At 35.5% G+C, this 24955-nt stretch overlaps 1 protein-coding gene across 1 annotated transcript in view; it reads left to right on the top strand.

Annotated features, from left to right (window-relative positions):
- Window positions 1-17056, top strand: part of IQCM (IQ motif containing M) — a 398588-nt gene extending 381532 nt beyond the window's left edge. Inside the window, 1 exon segment of the mRNA XM_007999956.3 lies at window positions 16941-17056. Within this exon segment, the coding sequence (XP_007998147.3) occupies window positions 16941-17056 (116 nt within the window).
- Window positions 17057-24955: the final 7899 nt, after the last annotated feature.

Here is a 24955-nt window from a genome sequence, read left to right as displayed (position 1 = left end):
ATCTCAGGCATGCAACTGTCTGGATTGGTACATAATATTCATGTGCTATGCAGATACAGTATAATGGATATTATATGTAAAATCTTTATTACCAGTATAGTAGATGCCAAATGATAAAAATTCTAGGATGTAACACCACTAATTTTGTCCCTCAAAACCAAAGAACTATGACAATAGAATGAAGTAAGAAAAAGAGGTGCAATTGAGGGTATGATTACAAACTGATTTTCTTAAAGTTAGTTTGTTAATAAGAAAAAAATTAAAGCCAAAACTGTAAAATTTGAGAAACAGTCTTCACTTTGAAAGACTGCTCAGTTTAATGAAAATTAAACAAATGTTATGGTCAGAAAACCCAATCCGTATGTACACTTTCATCCTGCCAATTACTGTTTATGTAACCTTAACTTGTTCTTAAACCTTCTGAAAGGCTATCATGAAGCCCCATATTTGAATAGAGAAAGCTCATTCAAATATGGGGCTACCCTACAGGTTGCTTAGGTAGGTTACATTTAAGTTTACACATATCTACATGCCCATGGGTTTAGCAGGCATATCCCCCAGAGTTTCTTTTATTGTAAAATTCATGGAACACCTTATATTAAACACTTATGTTTGTTCATAAAACTTATCAGTAATACATTCTATGAGTTCATAAACAATAGTAAACTTTAGTTTACAAAACAAAATATAAATTTAATGTAAAGATAAATTGAAGAAATACAACTAAGTTTACAAATAATTGAAATATATTTATCTGAAAATGTAGGTAATAATCAAGCTTGGCTTGATTGTCAACTGCAGTTACTATGGGTTAAAGTCCAAGCTTTGGCATTTAGTAGCTCCTTGATCTTGAGCGCGTTACTTAAATTGTTAGCTTTAGTTTCCTCCTTAGTTGTGAATAGGGATAATTAAAGTACTTATCAGAAAGTTGTTGAAAGAATCAAATATCAGATATTGTTTTTAACTATTGGTTCAGATTAATTAAAATTTTTTTAAAACTTGAGAAATTCATGAGAAGTATCAAATGGAGAAAAAGGATTTGGTCATGGTTAGATCATACCACTAGATCTTTAGGGATGGCCATCCTTAGAAGCAGAGAAATGCTACATGTGAATCTAGAAAAAGTAGAATTGGGATTTTTCATTAATTAAGCAATGTTTTATCACTTCAGTTCCTGTGCAGTTTTGAGAAGGAGAAAATTGCTACATTTTCAGCCTTAAAATTAACTTTCATGATCTGTCAGCAGTGGTAGAATGAATCTTGGAGAATCGGGGACAGCTAGGTCATATTTCTGTGGAGCTTTATGTGATAAAGAGGTATTGACTAATCTTGGTTTTCATCACAAAATCAGAGGTCCATATGAGTTCTTGCTAGTGATACCAACACAATCTAAGAGAACAAAAGAGGTAATTCCATCAGTCTTCTGGCATGATGAAGCTTGGAAAAATAGATACTCTTGGAGACAGAAACACGGCAGTTGTGCCTCAGCCCTTTGGAGGTGGACAGTTAATAAATGAAGTCCTTATCGGTGAAAATAAGTGGGTTTTCCTATCCTAATCAGAGGACCCTCAGAGCCAGCCTCAGTATTACATTGGAGATTAATCTTTATTATTTGTTTCCAGTGTGGCAGTGGGTCACAGGCAGAGTCGATGTTAATGTTAGGTGTTTCTCAGGTCTGGGGCAAGTGCCTTGACTCCAGAGTACTTTGGTAGTAGAAAGTTGCCCCACATTTGTTTACATGTTACAAAGGGTGACATCTAGTGGTAATTTACAACTTTGAGCCTATTTACCCTATAAACACGTCCTGTTCCAGCCCTTCCATAGATGTAGACCCTGTTTGGTAAAGGATTATATACTCATCTTAACAACTATGCTTACTCAGAAGTTGTCATTGCCTAACTTTAAGTCTAAAAGAAGGAAATTCGAGAAATTCCCCTGACTGAGTCTTACAATATTTCCAGAGTCATGTTCACATAAGAAGGGAAGGGTGAGAAGGCAGGAAAATAGTGCTGTGTATTGGTTATATCTGAGATACACCAGATAGATCTATCTATTTGATTTATCTATGAAGAATTAACAAAATAAAAATACACATTTGCTAGAATTTAATGTGGGCTGTGTGTGGAGGTGGAGGAATAGGGTTGGGTGTTGGAAACCTGTCAGAGTGAAAGAAGAATTATATATTTCAGTGGTCTAAACATCTGAATGTAGATTCATCAGTGGTAGATACAGAAACATATCTACAGGGAAAGATGAGAAGAAACAACTTGGTGGTCAGTTTACTGGAATAGAGGGTTGTTTGCTTGTCTGGAAGTACATTCACAAAGCAAGCACACTTTTTACAAAACCCAATAAACCCCATATAAGGGTGTGTGCGTATGTGTGTGTGTGTGTGTAGTATGTGTATTGTGTGTGTGTGTATATATATATACACATATATATGCAAATTATGATAAGCTATTATTGGCCCTCTGGGTGGAGGAGGACAAAAAAAGAGGAAAAGGCGAATAATAACAGCTCAAGTTTGTTGAGAAATTACTGTATATTCAAATTAAGTACTTTATGTATATTTTCTCTTTCAATTCCTATGCTAATCCTTGAAGGTAGGTTCTGTTATTTTCATTTTACAGATAAAGAAATGCAAGTTCCTCTTTCTTAAAATCACAGAGGTGTTAAGTAGAAGTGCCAATATTTGGACTCTGGTCTTAACTAATTCCAAAGTTTATGCTCATAAACTCTATGCTAAAAATATTACAATAGGTGGAGTGTGGTGGCTCAAGCCTATGATCCCAACACTTTGGGAGGCTGAGACAGGAAGATTGCCTAAGGACAGGAGCTTGAGACCAGCCTGAGCAACATAGGGAACCCCTGTCTCTACAGAAATAAAATAATTGCCAGATATATTTGGTGGCCCCAGCCTGTAGTCCCAGCTACCTGGGAGGCTAAGGTGGGAAGATCTCTGAAATCAAGGAGACTGAGGCTGCAGTGAGCCGTGATTGCACCACTGCACTCCAGCCTGAGTGACTGAGTGAGACCCTGTCTCCTAAATTAATAAATTAAATAAGAACAAATAAATATTTTTAAAATTATTGCAAGATTTTTATTACTTTCTGGTGAGATATTGCTTTGCAAAGTTTGTCTATTAAACGTTGCTATCTAAATCCCATTAAGATAATTTGGATTTCAATTAGAACCCAAAAGATTATAAGCACAGATGGTTTGAACCTTCTTTGCTTTTTCTCATTGTGCACATATATCAGAACACTTGTTTAATTTTCTTATGATTATTTCTTCTCAGGCAATTTGGCAATTCAAATCTTCACTGCTGTTTTCGTAACATAGTTAAAATAATTAAGCTCTTGCTTGAGAATTTTCTGGTAGATCATCATAGTAATGCTTTACCACTTTTATGATAAGGTATAAAACAAATGAAGGTTAAGGAATATACTAAGTTATGTAGAACATTTGGGATAAAATGCATTTGTTCATTTTTTTTTAGGTTTTAAAAATGTCTTTTTTAAGGTGGGCCTCTTCCTTATGTTAATCTCATATATTTGTTTGGAATATTAGGATCTAGGTCAGCTCAGAGAAATGTATTTGTGCTGGCCAGGTGTGGTGGCTCATGCCTGTAATCCCAGCACTTTGGGAGGCCAAGGCAGGAGGATCACCTGAAGTCAGGAGTTCAAGACTGGCCTAGTCAACATGGTGAAACCCCATCTCTACAAAAATACAAAGATTAGACAGGCATGATGACAGGTGCCTGTAATCCCAGCTACTCAGGAAGCTGAAGTGGGAGAATTTCTTGAACTCATGAGGTAGAGGTCACAGTGAGCTGAGATCATGCCATTGCACTCCAGCCTGGGTGACACAGCGAGACTACATCTCAAAAAAAACAAAAACAAAAACAAAACAAAAAAAAAAAAACAAAGTGTTTGTGCCTTTCACATTGACTCTAATGTCTTTAACTTTTATTACCCTGTATTTTCCAATCATTCCCCTTAAAGCCTCAAAAAAAGAAATATGATGAAGAATTTCAAATTGAAAGGCCTAAAATTGATCTTGTATTTTCATCTCTTATGTCATTGCTTCTTAGAAGCCTCACCTCTTAGCTACTGGCAGAGAATGAGATCCAGGTAATAGAAACAGCCCCAGCTACTTTTTATATAAACCTGGCTGCAGAGCTATTAACTGAAAGTGGATTTGTTATAATTGAACCTGAAGGATCCAAAGGTTTCTAACAAGGTGGAAATGGTTGGGTATTCTTTGCCTTAGCAGTCATGAGTACTGAGTATGTGGAGAAAAGTTAAGTTGTCCAGCCATCTATTGAAGGATATACTAAGACCAAATATATTCTATTTCAGAATGATACCATATTAATAATTCTATTCTCATAGTTTATAACATCAATACTTTTAAGAAGGAAGATTATATGATATTATCACTAAATACTAAAAGAAGTAATTGATAAAATTCAACAAGTCCAAAACAATTATTTAATTAATAAAAACTTTGGAAGCCAATCTAAAGAGCTACATATTCAATTTAGGAACAGGAAAGATATCCTTAATAAAGAATATAAAAGAGAAGATAAATGACTTTGTTTGTATATAAAATTCAAAACTGTTATGTAAAAAATAATATAAAGAGATCTATAAAAAGAATTGGAAGGGGAATTGCACTTTAGAAGGCAGAGGTTTGATACAATGAGCTATTTAAAATAGAGAACAAGGGGACAATCTAATAGCAAAATAGGCAAAAGATATTGAGGAACCATTTGCAAAACAAAATTGCAACAGCTATCAAATATATGCAAAGATTCTCAAAATTACTAATAGGTGAAAAAACACAGTGAGATTCACAGCTTTCAGATTGGCCAAAATTAAAACAAAGCAAAATAAAGCAATAATTTCTCTTGCTGGCTGGGACATAAGCAAAGAAGCACTGTTCCACATTGCTGGTAAAAATATGACTTTCCTAGAGTTTTAGATAGCAACTTAGCAATATCTATTCAAATTAATATGATATATAATTTTGACTCTGCACTTCATGTTGGAAATCTTATCATATGGAAATAAGAGCATACTGAATAAATAAACATGCTTATTTTAGCATTATTTTTAGTTGGTAAAACTGGGCAACAAAGAAAATGTTAATCAGTAGAGGAGTATTATGGTCCATTCATATAATAGAATACTATGTACTACTTAATGAATTAGAGATACACTAGTTGGTTTGGATAGATTTCAAGAAATTCCTCTTGAGTGAATAAGTCAAAATGTGAATAATACGATATAATTTCTGTAAAACAAAAATAAGCATTATCAAATATTTAGTAAACACTCACTTATCTATAAGATACTCTCCTAGAGTTTAGTGTAGTGATATAGGGAAGTGAATTACCTCTGTTTTGAAGTGAATTACTGGTGTTTTGTTTGTATTCAGGGCATACATATAATAAGGCACACACAGTACAATGTAGCATGGAACTCCTTAAAAAATGAGTGATATAAATAGCGCTATGGTTTCCAATGAGTTGTTGTAAACATTTCTGAAATCATATGTGGATCAAGACTTATCTATAGCTCAATGAAACGTGTTACTAATAGGAGTCTTAGTTTCTCATAATAATAATGATAGCATCAAGTATTGGTAAACAGAAAAATTGAGATAATATAAGTACAGCACTCAGCACAGTGCCTTGCACAGAATTAAATACACTAAATGGCAGTTATTATTCTCAGTGTTATTAGTTTTTCTCATTGTTAGTCATTATTAGTTTTTCAAATCCTGTTTTGCAATTGATGAAATATGAAATTATTTCAAATATTTTTTAACTTCTTGTATTTTTTCCCAGCATTTTATTCTGAAGATTTTTATACATACAGGAAATTTGAAAGAACTTCTTGAGGAACACATCCATTCTGCCATTCACCCATCAAATCATATCTTTTTTTTAATGCATTTTACAGTAAGTTGTAGATATCAGTACATCCCCTAAGTCTTCTTGTAGCTTCTTCTGTTTGTTTATTTGGCTTGGTTTATTTAGTTTTCTGTGCTGTTATGTATTTTCTAAGCGTATGGACTTTCCACTCTCTTTTTGGGGACAATGAAAAATATAATATTAAAAATGGTAAACATTGACATAGAGTAAAAAGATTAGAGAGTTTAGAAGACAAAGTTGTTACTAATGCCTGGGAATTCATCAAACAGACATGAACTTGAACCTCCTATTGAAGGATGGCCAAGAAACAGGCAATGGAGCAAGCAGGATGAAAGCATTCAATGAAAAGAGATATGGGAAGTTTTGAAGGTAGGATCATGGAGGAGTAGACCGATTTAACTGGGAAAGAGGATTGAAATAGGGCTCTTTCTTTCTAAAAGTCGTAAGTAGTATATTTTGCCATTATGTTTCTAAAATTTGTTGAAATCTATACCCTAGGTTTTCACAAGCCAGTCTAAAAAGTCTAGCATCTAGCCACTATACTGTTAGTACTCTTTTATTAGAGCTATGATATTTTCTTTTGTATTTCTGTTATTTTGCTTTAATGTTTGGGTTACTGGTGATGGCTCTCCTATATAGTAAAAAAGTTGGTACCACCTTTTAAATGGACTTTTCAATTCAGAATAATTTTAGATTTATAGAAGACTTACAAAGATAATACAAAATTCCCTCCCCTACTTCTCCTTTTAACATCTAGGAGATAACTGTGGTATAATTGTGAAAACTAAGGAACTAACATTTGTACCTTATGATTAACCAAACTCTGAACTTTATTTGGATTTCACTGGTTTTCCCACTAATGTCCTTTTTCCATTCCAGCATCCAATTCTAAATTCCACAGTGTGTTTACTTGTCATGTCTTACTAGGCTCATCTTGGCTTTGACAGTTTCTCAGTATTTACTTGTATTCATGACCTTGACAGTTTTTAGGATTACTGATTGGGTATTTTGTAGAAAGTCCCTCAATTTGGATATGTCTGATTTCTTTTAAGCTTAGATTGGGGTCACAAATTTTTGGAAAGAATATCACAGAGGTGAAGTGTTCTCATCGTATCAGTGGGAACATGATATCAATATGACTTATCACTGGTGATATTAATCTTGATTACCTGGCCAAAGTAGTGTTTGTCAGATTTCTTCATTATAAAGCTACCCCTTCCCTTTACATGATCTGTTTTATGAAAGCACGTAACTGAGTCTAGCTGACACTCAAAGGGTGGGGGTAGGGGACAGGAATTAAAGTTTTCTTCTGGATGTGGGGGTATCTACAAAACTTATTAAGAATTCTTTTGTACTAAAAATTTTCTTCACCATTTATTTATTAATTATACTAATACATATTCATACATATTTTTTTAATACTTTGAATTCTAATCTAATACTGTATTATTTTGTTGTTGTTGCTCAAATTTTTCCAGATTTAGAGATTGGAAGCTTTTTCAGGTTGGCTCCTGTGCCTCTTTGACATGTACCCATCTCTTTGTCTTTTGTGCATTTCCTTACTTGCTGGCACTACACAATTCTGCAGGCACGTCTTGTATTGCCGCTATCCCAGCTCTGGAATCATCTGTTTATCCAAGGAATCATGTTTCTTTTACCTGGAAAATAGTATTTAGAAACTGGATGTGCTCATTGCTACTGAAGTGTCACTATTTCCAGGACCTCTCAGAGAGTAGAACTAGGAAATATATTTATGAATATGAACCCATATTTGTAAACATATCTCTATCTATCTATCTAATATATATATTCCATCTGTATCCATGTGCGTCTTTAGCCTCCAGTTTCCAATCAAAACACTGATTTCCAGAATTACTTAGGTTAACTCCTTTCTACCCTTTGCCCTTCATCGAGTTGAAATCACTTTTGATGAGCCTTATATTTCCAGGTTGCACAGTGTATAGAGTTTCAAACTCAAGTATATCATGTAGAAAATATTTTCCTGTAGGTAATCAGACTGACTTCTTTTATTTCAGTATTCTATAAGCTGCATTTTGACTTTTTATGATGTTCTTATTATTTATATATTCCATCTAATTTCACTCTCTATTATTACTTACTCTGACTGGTTACCCATTTATAATAGGCCTGCTCTCTCATTTCCTTTCATCTGGTGCAGATATTCTCAATGCAGTCTTGTCTCCTTGCTGGCCTCTTCTGTGGCATAAATCATGCCACCTGGACCTTAGGAGCCATTAATTGGCATTCATTCTTAATATCTGCTATAATTCCAGTAACTGAATGAATATACTCTGTCCTCTTCTTATCCTGACCTTAGATCTTTTCCAGTCAGTCAGCCTTGTCAGAATTCTCATACCCCTTAGGAAACTCATCAGTGTCAGTAGCTCTCCTTATACCACCTTGAGCTGTGATTTGTTCTGTAAGGCTGCAGAACCATCATATAGACAGTGCCCAGAGCTATTACTATAGCCCCGTTCAACAAAACTGTACTCCTGGTTTTCCCCAAAACAATATGTGACTTTTATCATTGAGATTTCTCTTTTTCTATTCCTCCGGGGTGAGGTACAATGGGAGAGGGTGCCCGGTCATTTTACAAAGCTCAGGATCTCATAAATCTCTTCTATTTTGTTTCTTCTCCAGTCTTCCAGTTCAGTTTTTATCTCCTTAAAGTTGGAAAGGGTTCTTATGCCATTACGTAATCTTCTTTACCATATGTCTCTCTGTGTTAAATTCTTTAGGTCCTGTCTGGTATTTTGGATCTTAAGAATGCTATTCATTCTGAACAAAGTCATACTATTCCAGCAGAAGCATAACTTTTGAAATTGTTGTTTATGCTTTATGTTTTAAAACCTTCTTGAAATGCACTTGTCCTTGTTGTTCTTGGGTTTTTCTGCTTGAGGGCAGTCAATATATGGAAAGCCACAAATTTATTCACTTCAATTTAAGTAACTATGTTTATTAAATACCTGTATGTCTTCCATGTTTGCAGATTATTAAAAAAGGACCTGATTATTTAAAAACTCAGAAATACAATATGTATTAGCAACTTATAATTTTTTCCATGTTTCAAAATTGGTAAACATAAGAAATGAGGTGATTTGTTTCCAGTCACCCTTTAGGAAACCATTATTACTGCCTGGATGATAGACTCAGGACCTAGGAGCAGTGAGGGTTGGAAAGCAAATGTTTAGTATTTCAAAACAATCTTCAAACTACGTAACTCTCTCTATATATATATATACACACACACATACATATAGATACATATATAGTCAAAAAAATGGTCACAATCTCTGCTTTCTATGAAAACAATCCCAATAACTGCAGTAAATCCTACAAATTCTCCTTGGATATCTTGCATGCACTTATAAATACGTTCTTCTAGGCTGCAACATGGAATTCTATATTCCCGGACCCACCCTACTTCAGTCTGCCCCCATTGAAGTGATGTCTGATGCTGTCACTCTGGAGCTCAGGAAGCCTAATGAAGGTGTCTTGCTGCTGCTGTTGCCACTAACACCTGTCCAGGCCATGCTGTGGTGATTCCACATGGGCTCAAGTCAACCTGCAGAAGGCAAAAGGCCCTCTCCTGACATTTCTACCATAGTTACCCTGATCCCAGAGCACTGATGCTCTGTGCTTTCAGCAACCCAGGACATTGTTTAAGAGGATAGCTTTTCAGTTACTTCCGTTTTCTCACTGGGGACTTACTCTCATGAAATGTAGGCCAAAGTCTTCCTACTGAGGATGTGAAAAGGTGAGGAAGAAGAGAGTGGAAAGTCAAAGCAAAATAGCAAGAGGCATTCCAGAGTACATAAAATCATCCAACTCTACCAACTGCCATTGTCTTATTGGAACAAGACTGAAATACTCAGCTTGTTCTCCTCTTACTAAAAGTTTTTCCCCAAGAAGGTTTGTTGGTCAGAGGTCCCTAGAAGATTTGTTCTGCCAGTGTTCTGGACATATCCCTCTGAGAAACTCTGAAGTACACAAAACTAACGTTCAAGCTTGGACCTCTGCTATGTAAATATAACAACATTAGTTGTATTAGTCTGTTTTTACACTGCTGATAAACACATACCTCAGACTGGGAAGAAAAAGAGGTTTAATTGGACTTACGGTTCTACATGGCTGAGGAGGCCTCAGAATCATGGTGGGAGGTGAAAGTCACTTCTTACATGGTGGTGGAAAGAGAAAATGAGGAAGAAGCAAAAGCAGAAGCCCCTGATATAGCCATCAGATCTCATGAGACTGATTTACTATCATAAGAATAGCACAGGAAAGACTGGTCCCCGTGATTCAATTACCTCCCCATGGGTCCCTCCCACAACACATGGGAATTCTGGGTGATAAAATTCAAGCTGATATTTGGGTGAGGACAGAGCCAGACCGGATCATTCCACCCTGGCCCCTCCAAATCTCAAGTCCTCATATTTCAAAAATCAATCATGCCCTCCCAACAGTCCTCTGAAGTCTTCACTAATTTCAGCATTAACCCAAAAGTCTGCGTTTCAAAGTTTCATAAGGCAAGTCCCTTCTGCTTATGACCCTGTAAAAATCAAAAGCAAGCTAGTTACTCCCTAGATACAATGGGGGTAAATACAACCATTTCAAATGGGAGAAATTGGCCAAAACAAAGGGGTAACAGGGCCCATGCAAGTCCAAAATCCAGTGGGGCAGTCAAATTTTAAAGCTCCAAAATGATCTCCTTTGACTCCAGGTCTCACCTCTATGTCATTCTGATGCAAGAGGTGGGTTCCCATGGTCTTGGGCAACTCCACCTCTGTGGTTTTACAGGGTACAGCCTCCCTCCAGGCTGCTTTCACAGGCTGGTATTGAGTGTCTACAGCTTTTTCAGGCACAGAGTGCAAGCTGTTGATGGATCTAGCATTCTGGGATTGGAGTAAGGTGACCCTCTTCTCACAGTTCTGCTAGACAGTGCCCCAGTAGGGACTCTGTGTGGGGGCTCTAACCCCGCATTTCCCTTCCACACTGCCCTAGCAGAGGTTCTCTCTGAGGGCCCCACCCCTGCAGCAAACTTTTGCCTGGACTTCCAGACATTTCCATACATCTTCTGAAATCTAGGCAGAGGTACCCACACCTCAATTCTTGATTTCTGTGCACCCACAGGCTCAACACCACAAGGAAGTTGCCAAGGCTTGGGGCTTGCACCCTCTGAAGCTGCAGCCTGAACTGTATGTTGGCCCCTTTCAGCCACGACTGGAGCAGCTGGGACATTAAGTTCCTAGGCTACATACAGCACAGAGACTCTGGACCCCACCCACAAAACCACTTTTTCCTCTGGGGCCTCCAGGCCTGTGATGTAAGGGGCTGCCATGAAGGTCTTTGACATGGCCTGGAGATATTTTCCCAATGGTCTTGGGGATTAACATTAGACTCCTTGCTACTCATGCAAATTTCTGCAGCCAGCTTGAATTTGTCCCCCAGAAAATGAGGTTTTCTTTTCTATTGCATACTCAGGCTCTAAAATTTCCAAACTTATATGCTGTGCTTCCCTTATAAAACTGAATACTTTTAACAGTACCCAAGTCACTTCTTGAAAACTTTGCAGCTTAGAAATTTCTTCCACCAGATACCCTAAATCATCTTTCTCAAATTCAAAGTTCTGCAAATCTCTAGGGCAGGGGCAAAATGCCACCAGTCTCTTTGCTAAAACATAACAAGAGTCACCTTTACTCCAGTTCCCAACAATTTCCTCATCTCCATCTGAGACCACCTCAGCCTGAATCTTATTGTCCATATCACTATTAGCATTTTGGGCAAAGCCATTCAACAAGTTTCTAGGAAGTTCCAGACTTTTCCACATTTTCCTGTCTTCTTCTGAGCCCTCCTAACTGTTCCAACTTCTGCCTGTTACACAATTCCAAAGTTGCTCCCACATTTTCGGGTATCTTTTCAGCAATGCCCCACTCTGCTGGTACCAATTTATTGTCTTAGTCTGTTGTCACACTGCTAATAAAGACATACGCAAGACTGGGAAGAAAAAGAGGTTTAATTGGACTTATAGTCCTCAGGATCATGGCAGGAAGTGAACGGCACTTCTTACATGGTGGCAGAAAGAGAAAATAAGGAAGAAGCAAAAGCAGAAACGCCCGATAGACCCATTATCTTATTCAATATCATGATACTTATTCAATATCATGAGAATAGCATGGGAAAGATTGGCCCCCATGATTCAGTTACCTCCACCTGGGTCCCTCCCACAACACATGAGAATTCTGGGAGCTACAATTCAAGCTGAGATTTGGGTGGGGACATAGCCAAACCATATTATAAGTGCCTTGGTATACACAGAGAATTGACTCCAGGACCTCCTGAGCATACCAAAACCCACAGATGCTCATGTTTCTTATAAAAGATGATGTAGTATTTGCATATGACATACATATATCCTCTTGGATACTTTAAATGTTCTCTAGATTGCTTATAATACCTAATACAATGTAAATACCAGATAGATATGTATTGTACTGCATTTTTAAATTTTTGCTTTTTATTGTTCTAGTGTTATTTTTATTGTACTTTTCCAAAAATATTAGATTCACAGTTAGTTGAATTGAGGTACAGAAAGCTAACTATACTTATATACATTAATTGCCATCTAGAAGTATATTTTGCTTTATGTTGATTATGATAATCATCTGATGCACAGATCCTGATAACCGTGTTAGGTAGTGTGTTCACTTTATTTTTTTTAACTAGATGACTATGAGTAATATAATAATTGTAGTGTTTTCCTCTCTTGTTTATTTCTTGATTAGGAAATGGAGACACAGAAAGCTCTCAGCTAGTGCCCTTTATATCACCTCATAGCACTTAGCATGAATCTAAACAAACAGGACTCAGTAGATACTCAATGACCTAAATGCTTATTTTATTTTGCAAAATTATCTGTGTTTGTTTTCTTTCCAAGTTGCGCTACAAAGATTAATTTTAAATTGTTCACAGGAAGTAGTCAATAGTGTGAAACAATATATAACCTTGAGTAGGTCATGGAATTTGCATGAAAAATAATAACACGGGCTTGCGAATATAAAAATTTGTAGATAATTTAAAAGAAAACATAGGACACAATCATACTTTGAACCTCTGAGAAAAAAAAATCCCATTTCTGAAAATCCAGCCTATAAATTGTGTATTCAGCATATTATCTATCTTATTTGAACATTTTCACAATTTCAAACCATTTCTTTAAATTGTTGAAATAGAAACAAAAATGTTGTTTCTGATTATTTCCTAATTATCTACAATAAAAATTACTTTCTATGATGCATTCCAATCTAGAAGCTTAAATCTCTAATACTGCTATTTTTACATAAATAATATTTTCCATTGAAAATGTAGATAAGCAAAAAATATAAGGCTAAAGTATAGCTAAACTCATCATTAATATTTTGGTATTTAATATTTTACATGTGTTTCTATCTGTATAACTTTAAAATACCACTATTATAGGTACTGCTTTTGCATTGAAAAATACATTGTAACACACTGTGGGTTAATAAAATATGCTTTTATGACTTGTTTTAAAGACCTTTGTTGAAGTTACTTTCCTCTAGAGAGGTTTTTTATTTGTTCTTGGGGACCAACAAACATTAAAGTTATTTGGGATATTTTTGGATCACACAAGTGACACGAACTAGAACACCAAAACAAGGGCCAGCTTTGGGGTTATTTATGATCTCTCTACCCAGCTTATGGAAACAGGAAAATTTCCTTGATATCCCCTTCTTTAGGTTTTTTTCATTTCTTCTTCCTTTTTACTTTTCCCTCTCTCCCTCCTTTCCTGCACCCTCCCTACCCCTCAAGCCATGTCTCTCTCTCTTTCTCATTTCCACTCACTCTGATGTCACAGCCCTCCACTGTGCTCTCATGATATACTCCGTCTTTTGGGTGGATCCTATGCTTTATTCTCTGTCCCCAACCTACAACCAAAAAAACTGGCTTGGCATTTCAAATATTTACTAAACGTACTGATTTCACTTTGTTTTTGGCTTTTGCATTTTGTTCTCTCTTTGCCAGCTTAGCAATTAAGTTAAAATACATTTAATAGATTATCCAGTATTTGACTTGTTTTATCAAAAGGATTGTTCTCTGAGTCTATTCTGCCATATGACAAAAATGAAGGTCAAGAATATTTACTTTGTAAATATTAAAGATTAAATATGTATTATGTGTACTTATATTTGTATTCTTCCTAAAGGAAATTATCCTTTAAATGTTTTTGAAATAATAATATTATAATTGTCAGTGAAATTTCTTTAAAACGCTTATTTTATGGTATAATAGAGCAGATAATAATTCAGCAACTATTTTTTAAATACTTATAAACTGTCAGACACGTCTGTTTTTAAATTAAACTTTTAGTATTATCATTATTCTACTTTTACAGAAATATTGGTTTACAGAAATATTGAATGGAAAGTAGAGTGTTCCCATGTACTCTCACACCTGCACCCCAGCCCTATTAATAGATTCTTCTATTATAACACGTTGCATTAGTGTGGTACGTTCATTACAAATGAAGAGTTGATATTCATGAAGTATTACTTGAAATATATCTTTTGACGTATAGTTTTCGGTCCTTTCAGTAATTGAACAAGATGGATATTACCCCCAATTTCAAAAGTAGGAAAATTAAGATTGAGTAAAAAACCTGGATTCACTCAGAAATGTTTAGGAACAAGAACTTGGGCCCTTATTTTCACATTTCTTTCTATTTTAATATTATATTTTAGGTATCTCTTGCTTGATGAAATATACACTTGATATTACCAAAGAAATTCATAATAGGAAAGCACTTAATCTGAAGATCTCATTTCAAGAACTAGCATGCATATCTCATGCTTTTCTAGTATAGCTGTTGTAAATTAGGATTAGGACACTAATTCATGGTTGCCTTTCCCTGTGATCTCACTAAGAATGAAAACTACTAATTGTTTTGCAAATACTCTTACTGTGGCCTAATTTTTCAGTTTAAAAATGTAAGTTTTATTGTGTATGTTTAAAGTAAACAACACGATGTAATGGGATACATATAAATAGTAAAATAGATACTATAGTGAAGCAACATAACCATCATCTCTCCCATCTATTTTGTTTTTGCTACAAGAGCAACTGAAATCTTTAGTGGGAATCCCAAATATGGTACAATTGTATTGCCTGTGGTCCTCAGGTTGTACATTAGATCTCCAGACCTGTTCATCTTAAACATCTGCTACTTTATGATCCCTGAGCTACTTTCCCCCATTTCCTCTCCATCCTCCACCTCTAGTAACTGAGTTTATTCTCTATGTTTGTGTATTTGACTCTTTTTTTCAGATTCCACATATAAGTGAAATCATGCAATATTTTTTCTTTCTGTATCTAGCTTATTTCAGTTAATGTCTTTCAAGTTCACTCATGTTGTGGCAAATGGCAGGAGTTCCTTCTTCTTAAGGCTGAATAATATATTCCATTGTATATATATGCTATAGTTCTTTAATCTATTTTTGTCCACTGACATATCTTGGCTACTGTGAATAATGCTGCAGTGAATGTGGACGTATAGATAATTTTACAAGGTGGTGATTTCATTTCCTTTGGGTATATGCCCAGAAGAGGGATTGCTGGATCTTGTAGTAGTTCTATTTTTAATTATTTTAGGCAATTCCATACTGTTTTCTAGAATGGTTACACCAATCTAAATTTCCACCAATAGTGTACAAGTATTTCCTTTTATCCACACTCTTGCTAAAGTTTGTTATCTCTAGACTTTTTGGTAATAGCCATCCGAAGGGGTCTGAGGTGATATCTCATTGTGGTTTTGATTTGCATTCCCTGATGATTAATGATGTTGAGTACATTTTCATATACCTATTGTCCATTTTTATATCTGTTTTGAAAAATGCCTATTCAGGTCCTTTTTTAATGTGGCCCAATTTAATCTTGTGGTTATAAGGCCTTACTCATTGTGTAATAACAATATGGAGATACATTAACCCAGAAACAATGCCTTGTTTCTTATAACACCTCAAGTCATTAATTTCCTTTTACCCATGTTGATTGTTCTTTTTATAATTTTAACTGGTTTTTGGCAGCTGGTTATGTTTTTGTTTAATAACAACTATAGGACCTAAACAGCAAATATATACTACCCTATCTGTAAATTATTTCTTTGTATAATGGTGGCCACAGTAAATCTGTACCCTTTATTTATTAATTGCAAAGTCATTTTATACATAAAGATGGATCTCTACAAGCAATCTATATGAATAGTGGCTTATGTTAATTTAAATATCATTATCAGAACTGATTTACACTGTAATGTAAAAAAGTCAATACTGCTTGTCTTAAAAGCAAACATGTGTTGCATCTAATTTATTTCAAATAAGATTTTCCCTCAGGGCTGGTAGGAAATTGATTCCAGAATCTCCCTCGAATATGAGAATCTACAGATGTTTAAGTCCTTTATATCAAATGGGGTAGTATTTGCATATAATTTATACCCATCTTCCCATATACTCTAAATCATCTCTAGGTTACACATAATACCTAATACAATAGCTACACACCTCTTCACTCATGTGGATTCAACATAGTACTTGTGTAGCAAATTCAAGTTTTGCCTTTTAGAACTTTGTGAAATTTCTTTTTTTGAATAGCTTTTATCTGTAGTTCATTGAATCCATTACTGGGGAACCCACAGATGCAGAGGGCTATATTCTGTCTATTAGTGGAACCCAGTTTCACCCATCCCTTCCATCAATGCTTTGGTCTAACAGTAACTTTGAGTCTCTTCGCATGATATATAAGGTAACATACTACACCTGAAGGAAAAGAGCCCAAGTCCAATCTTTTGCATGTTCTAACACAACCATAATTAGTTTCCTGTAACTTACAGAATTTCAAAAGCATGATATATTGCTATCATATTAATTGAAAATATATTAATGTAACTGTTTGTTTTGTGTTATAGTGAATGGACATCCAATACTCAAACGAGCTAACATCCAGGTTGTTGGAAAGTTGGTGGCCAGTTCCATAAGAGAAAGGAAAATGAGACAACATTATCAGTCATGTAAAGTTGAATGATGTTTCCAACATATTATTACCTGTAATAGTTAAAACTCTCTACCCAAAGAGACAAGTTAATATTGGAGATGGATCAATTCTGTATCAGTAGGAAGAAAGGATAAAAATCTTTGAATATACGAAGAACTTTGACAAGTTTATCTATAATTTCTAGTATCTTTGGATGAACACCATTCATCTGATCTCCTTCATAAAAAAAATCTGTTTTATCATAATGAAGTGAACCTGCATAGTGTCAAGTACTCTCTTCATTAGACTATAATTTATGTTGTTCCATTACCAATAAATAACATAAACAAACTTTAAAATTCTTATTTCTAAAACTCATGAATCTGGTATACAATACTGTTGGATTCATCTTTTTTATTCTTTAAAAAGGTGTGATTTTCATTTTATTCTTCAAAAAGGTGTGATGTTTCATTGAAATCATATATGTCAAACAATTTCTTTGTTTTCCATAATGTCCTTTATCATGTAAAGTTTTTGGAAGTGGTTGTTTTAAACTGTGTTAATTTTTGGTGGAGTCATGGTATTATTTTTCCCTACTCATTGCTCACACTAAAGTAAAAAGGTGAGAAGCAATATACAGTATTCTTGAGTTGATATGCCTTAGCGCTGAAAGTTTTTTTTGTTTGGTCTTGTTTTTTTGAGATGCAGTCTGGCTCTGTCACCCAGGCTGGAGTGCAGTGGTGCAGTCTCGGCTCACTGCAGCCTCTGCCTCCAGGGTTCAAGCAATTCTCCTGCCTCAGTCTCCCGAGTAGCCAAGACTAAAGACGCATGCCACCACACCCAACTAACTTTTGTATTTTTAGTAGAGACAGGGTCTCACCAAGTTGGCCAGGCTGGTTTCAAACTCCTGACCTCAAATGATCCACCCTTCTCAGCCTCCCAAAGTGCTGGGATTACAGGCATGAGACACCGCACGCAGCCCCAGTGCCGAAAGAATTTGAAACAAAGTTTTCTTAAGAATCTTTAAGTTGGGCCGGGCGCGGTGGCTCAAGCCTGTAATCCCAGCACTTTGGGAGGCCGAGACGGGCGGATCACGAGGTCAGGAGATCGAGACCATTCTGGCTAACACGGTGAAACCCCGTCTCTATTAAAAAAAAATACAAAAAACTAGCCGGGCGAGGTGGCGGGCGCCTGTAGTCCCAGCTACTAGGGAGGCTGAGGCGGGAGAATGGCGTAAACCCGGGAGGCGGAGCTTGCAGTGAGCTGAGATCCGGCCACTGCACTCCAGCCTGGGCGAGAGAGCGAGACTCCGTCTCAAAAAAAAAAAAAAAAGAATCTTTAGGTTAATTTTATCCATCCATCTAACATCCCTCTATTTTGAATGGAATTAGAGAAACAAGTGAGGAACAATAATTGAAGGAAGACAGTCTATGCATAGCATAGAAGCTAGATATGAAAAGAGCTGGGAACTACATGACAAGTGTCCCATTGTTTTCACAGTTTTTACTTTGCATCCATTACTTCTGTAACAGTCTCTTTGATTTTAAACAAACAAAACCACTCAGGTTATTTTTATGCAATTGAGTTTACTATAAGAATACCTATGGAAGTTATTAAATCTTTAGAAAAGCCAATTACAAGAATCATGTTAAGTCAGGCCTCACCAAAACCAAACTCAAGGTGCACTAAAAATCATGATGAAGCTCTAACCATAAAATTGTAACAGAGAAACCTTTGATGTGGGGGGAGGAAGTGATTACTAGCTAAAGTTAAAATGTGGAATTTCGCTTAGCTGTGAAATTTAATGATGCATATTCTCCTTATTGAAAATTGAATTTTATTTTAAAGATAAAAGTATTTTTATTTACATACTGAAAAAAGCGGAAAATGCACAACTTTTTAAAAAAGGAAAAAATTACACAAGTTGAATATAAGCATGATTACAAGTCATCAGCCTGCTCCTTTTTAAAACATAATTAGAATAAAAATTTGGCTAGATTTCAACCACTGCTATTCAAAAAACATTAGGAGCAAAATCATGGAGTTATAATGAAAGGCACTTACAAACTTAAATATAAGATTTCTTAATGAGTGTTGTGTAATCACTATTCCAAGTAGTAAATATATTTATAAGAGAAAATTAATAATGTCACAATTACTTTATAAAAATATAAAAGTTGTTTACAATCCCTCCAACAGTGTAAAAGTGTTCCTATTTCTCCACATCCTCTCCAGCACCTGTTGTTTCCTGACTTTTGAATGATCGCCATTCTAACTGGTGTGAGATGGTATCTCATTGTGGTTTTGATTTGCATTTCTCTGATGGCCAGTGATGATGAGCATTTTTTCATGTGTCTGTTGACTGTATGAATGTCTTCTTTTGAGAAATGTCTGTTCATATCCTTTGCCCGCTTTTTGATGGGGTTGTTTATTATGACAGTTTGGGACAGGATGTGGAAGTTCACTTTTTGTTTAATAAAATGTGATTGTTCTTGTTTCAGGTTTTCTACATTTGACTCCTTGATTTTTAGCAAACTGAAGTAAGGCTACTGAATGTCTTTTAGAGGTGTGATCCTACATTAAGTTCAGTGACAATATTTCACTCTAGAGCTGTAGAAGACAGTGTAAGGTCATGGAAAAGAAGCCTTCTCTTTTCAATAGTCAGTTTCTATATAAAAATTGGCACTTGGTGCTCATCAAAGAACAAGAAATATTGGATATGCTCTAAATGTCCATTGTGTTTTTGAGCCAACTACCTGATGGAAGTCATCACTTATATGCAAATGAACTGTCAATGGCTTGCCACAGTTGGCAATCACTGGACTGTGAAGGGTATGTCTTAATAAAAACTGAAGCTCTTCACAGACTTTGATTTACTGGAAATAAAATAGAAAAGTCCTCTGAGACTACAAAGGACACTTGTTTCAGATAAAACATCTAGACAGTAGCAATATATTTAGGGCTTTTATTATAGCAAAACTGCAAATTAGAATGGAGTAGTGAGAAAGTTCCTGTGACCCAGCTGAATTCTAAAACACTGCTTCTGACTAGAGTAATATGATCTTTAAAATAGCTAAGCCAAATTAAATAAAAGCACATTAAGGAAAAAAACAGAAACAATGCAAGGTCAAGATTCAGGTTTGTTACATCTTTTAAATTGTCTATGACTTACATATTACATCTTCTTATAAATCTATCTTTTTCTTAATCAATGCAACCATTAGAATAGTTGAAAGCCAGACTTCTCTGGTCCTGTAACATGGATTTCTTCTCACAATATTCAAATTTAAGAGGATTTTTCTTGCCTATTCATTCCTTTCCCCAACTTCCATCCCAAGCACAAACACAATTGAAATACGGAATTCTGTGTAACTATTAATATTTTTATTGTTTTATTAATAATAATATATTTGTAAAATGCTTTTGAGTTGGCAGTATACTTTTGCACCAATATGAAGCAGCTTGAATATGTAGATTCCATTTTTATACTGACTACTTTCTCCCAAAGCACAGTATGTTCACAGATGTACATCAGCCAGTGTAGGTTAAAGGCATTAAACAGCAATCCTAATAATCCCATTGCTCACTTTACATTCTAGTGTGAATAGGAATAGGCAGGGACTCTGTTCCATTTTTTTAATTTTTTTTTTTCAGACGGAGTTTCGCTCTTGTTGCCCAGGCTGGAGCTCAATGGCCCGATCTCGGCTCACCACAACCTCCGCATCCCATGTTCAAGCGATTCTCCTGCCTCAGCCTCCCAAGTAGCTGGGATTACAGGCATGCGCCACCATGCCCAGTTAATTTTGTATTTTTAATAGAGATGGGGTTTCTCCATGTTGCTCAGGCTGGTCTCGAAATCCCGACTTCAGGTGATCTGCCCCCCTACCTTGGCCTCCCAAGGTGCTGGGATACAGGCATGAGCCAGGGCGCCTGGCCTCAGTTCCGTTCTTCAGGGCCAGCACTACAGCCTTTGCACTCAGGCAACAGACAAAAAAGAGAGAGTGTGGAGAAAGCTGACTTTCTTAACCACTTCAATCTGAATTTGGAACTTGTTACTTCTACTCACAATCTAGTGGAGAGAACTTGTCAGCTGGTTCCCTCTAAATTATAGAAGTCTAGGAGATGTGGTCTAGCTTTGTATCAAAGAAGAGAATGTGCCAATTTCTGCCAAAGAAAATGAGTTTTAATTCCTCATTGTTTTAGGAAACAAGAAATATTTCAAATAGCTTCAGTTAGACTGTCATAAATCTGGTTTAAAATTTTTATTATAAAAATATCCAAACAATCCAGCTTTTCCTAGTTTCTTCTAGTTTCTTCCTAGTTTCTTCGATATTTTGATAATAATTCCCTTGCACAATTCATCAGAAATCCTGAAAACTGCTAGCATCAATGTAAAGAAAACATATATATATATTTTTTAAAAGTATCGATAGATACTTTTCCGTCTGGAATGAAGAACTTTGGGTTTTATTTTTATTTAGCTTTTTTTGTTATTCAAATACAAATTATGTAAATAATTTTCAGCAATATGCTGATGATAATAATTTTTCTTATGAAACAACAACAACAATTTTCAGTTTGGGAAATAGGCTATCAGAAACCAATACTTCAAGAACAGTGGAAAGGGACACAAAATGATATCATCTCCAGATTTTTCTATGTAAATGATCAAGAAAAGAAAGGCCAACAAAATTGTGATAAGGCATGACTGTCTTACACCTCAGAAGTAATTCTTAACTTTATTCCAGTAGGTTGAACAATTAAAAAATCTCTCTCTCTCTCTCTCTCTCCCCCCTCTTTTTTGTGACTTGGAAACAAGTCAGGGGAAGGAAAAAGAGAAAACTAAAAGAAACAAAAATTCTAAATAGATTTGCTAAAAGTTTTGAACAAATGTGCTAGTTTAAATCTGTTGTCTTCAAGATTGCAAGATCTTTCTGGAATAAATCCTTAAACTTCCAAGATTTGGGATCGTTAAACAAATTTCATATTAGATATTTTTAAATTTGTGTGTCTCCTGATTTTTTTGAGAAGTCTGCATATTTTGCTAATTTTCCACATTGTAAAACATGTATTTTCAATATAATAATGATAATAGTACACCAAACACTGTTCAGCCTTCCTCGTCCCCACAGACAACTTTGCTTTAGAGCTTGGTTATGTAGGGATAAAGGGCAAGCACAGAGCATTCATCCTACTGGTATACTGCCTGGTAGGGGCCAGGTTCTGAAGTCAGCAGCTGTGAGGTGGTTTTCTGATTCAGTTTCCTGATTTTGGCAAGTGAGTTCTGGGGTAATGCAAGGAGTAATCCATGGAACGCCCCTTGCAATCTGTTTCTTCTGCAATCACAACAATTTTGAGTTGCCTATGTGTCTTAATAAATATCTTTCTGATTAATATAGCTAGTGTTACCCTGTCTTCTCTAACTGAGAATCCTGACTCATAAGTTATCTTTCCTTCCTTCCATCCTTCCTTCCTTCCTTCCTTCCTACCTTCCTTCCTTCCTTCCTCCTTCCTTCCTCCCTTCTTTCCTTCCTTTCCTCACTTCATCTTTTCCTCCATTATTATTAAATAATGCTAGTCAATAAAGGCTCTACTAATCAAAATATATTTAAAAGTTAAGGTGCAGTTTTCAAAATGAAGACTTTTGATGTACTCCATAAGCATATGCCAGATATTTCATATCCCGGTATGTTACATTGTTCCAAGCAATCCTAGCTCCACTTTTCCTCTGCATATTACTGCAGCTTCATCTTACTGGAAAGAATATTTGATATCCTAAATAGCATTCCTATAAGTGATTCTCTGTATAAGAACAGGCAGAGATATCAGAAATGTAATTTTATATTTGATAGCAGGATGATTATTTATTTATTTATTTATTTATTTATTTATTTTTGAGAGAGTCTCACTCTGTCACCCAGGCTGGAGTGCAGTGGCACGATCTTCGCTCACTACAAGCTCTGCCTCCTGGGTTCACGCCATTCTCCAGCAGGATGATAATTTTATAAAACTCCAGAGACTTGACAGTTGCTTATAATTCACAAAAATGAAGAGATGCAATAGGAAGATATTTATCAATTTAATCTCTCTGAATTTTGACAACGTGTATATTAAAAACTAAAATATTTGTAAATTTAGTACAATTTCAATGATAATGCAGTTATTCCGGAAGAAACATCTCTCATGTAATTATATGACTAACAGAAGAAATATCGGGACTTTGTAATGAGTGAAATATGATTATAACAAAAATGAATGTTGCCTTATGCTTGTGTAGGTTCTATAGATTTTCATTGTAAACCAAGATACATGGCTAATCTGTAAAAGAGCCTGAAAACATACATCTTTAAAACATCACCAGTTTTTCAATCTCAAATAGGTGATTTTCTTGATAAAAGTGCTTTTTAAAAATAAAATTATCCTGTACTAAAAGAAAAATACCAATAACAAAAAAAGACTGTGACGATAAAAATGTGAGTAACTATCTTATAGAGTGGAGTAGCTGCAGTAGGTATTACTTACCTAGTCTAAGGCCCTCATTTTACAAAAGTAAAAGCTGAGATGAATAGGGTAAGTAAAGTCATTCAACAATTTAGTGCCTGAGCGAGAACTGGCATTGACTTCTGATTCCCAATTCAGTCTTCTATATCCTATTTTTATGCCTTCCCAGAAGAAAAAGTGAGTGTGTATTAATTAACTATAAGGAAGAAGGATCTACAATGCAAGCTCAAGCTAGGCAGCAACACAAAGAAACTACACACAACCCACGTGATGAATGCCTCTTTCTGACTTCTTCAATAGTCTCCCTTCCCATACACAGAAAAATCTCTCTGGTGTTCTTGCTTGCATCTCCCTTTTCCTTGTGCTTTAAAATAGATTAGATAATTTGATCAATTAAGTTGGTTCAAGGTGCTAATGAATCCTCATGGCTTCATGTATCACCTTGTTTGCATTTTAACAAGGCCTGTCAACTCATCATGTATGACTAATGATAAGAGCTTTAGACATGTCACATCTTGTGCAACCCAGTTCAGGGGCATCCTGGTAATCTTCATGTCATATGAATTGACTGCTAATTTCATAGAATTATAAAAGCCTCCCTATATATAACTTTTATTTTGTGTGTTTGTTATGACTTTTTTTTAAGTTAAGTGAGCTTCCTTCCTAGTACACATCTTGTAACTACACGATTACATCAATACATTACATTATTTCAAGTTTTATCTAGGGAAAATATTTGTTTAATTTTGGATCCCAAGTTAGCTAGCACAGAATCTCTGCATTAAACAGCCACAAATAATTACATTTTTAGAAACACCTCATGTTTCCTTTAGAAGATAATTTACCAATTCTTCTCAACTCTTTTTTCAAAATATTTCTGGATTTGTCCCCCCATTTTTTTTTTCTCTTTCCAGCATTCATTCTGTTAGTCCAGGTCCTTCTAAGTCTAGACTACTTGATATGTCTCAGAATTGTCTCAGAGATAAATATCCTCATTCCTTAATTCATCTAGCATTGTATGGCCCTCCTACTCCAATCTGTTCTGTAATCTCTCAATTATGACTGTCTAGACCCTTAGCTGAAGTTCAGATCTTCATGCTTATATCCTGTGCTGCTTACAATGTATCTCCACCATATTGATCAAACTGCTGACCACCCCAAAAAAGCCATATTCCTGACTTAGTTCATAGCATCAACCCTTCCCTCCCATTTTTTTTTCTCTTTGTCTCCTGAAAGTTTAGCTGGTCTTTCTAGGCAACCAGTCCTAGAGTCACCTCCGAAGCTTTCCCAGAAAACTCAGTCATCTTCAGTGCTTTCATTTCCCTTCTGCCAGCATGAATTTGTCTACACCATTTATTTTTGTTATTAAAGCTATGTTGCACTTATTTGCACTGATCTCACTTTGCTTCACAAGCATTACTTTTAACTCACCAGAAAAAGAAAAGAACA

This window comes from Chlorocebus sabaeus, chromosome 7, assembly GCF_047675955.1.
Source record: "Chlorocebus sabaeus isolate Y175 chromosome 7, mChlSab1.0.hap1, whole genome shotgun sequence".
Taxonomy (NCBI): Eukaryota; Metazoa; Chordata; class Mammalia; order Primates; family Cercopithecidae; genus Chlorocebus; species Chlorocebus sabaeus.
This window is presented reverse-complemented; position numbering and strand designations above follow the sequence as displayed.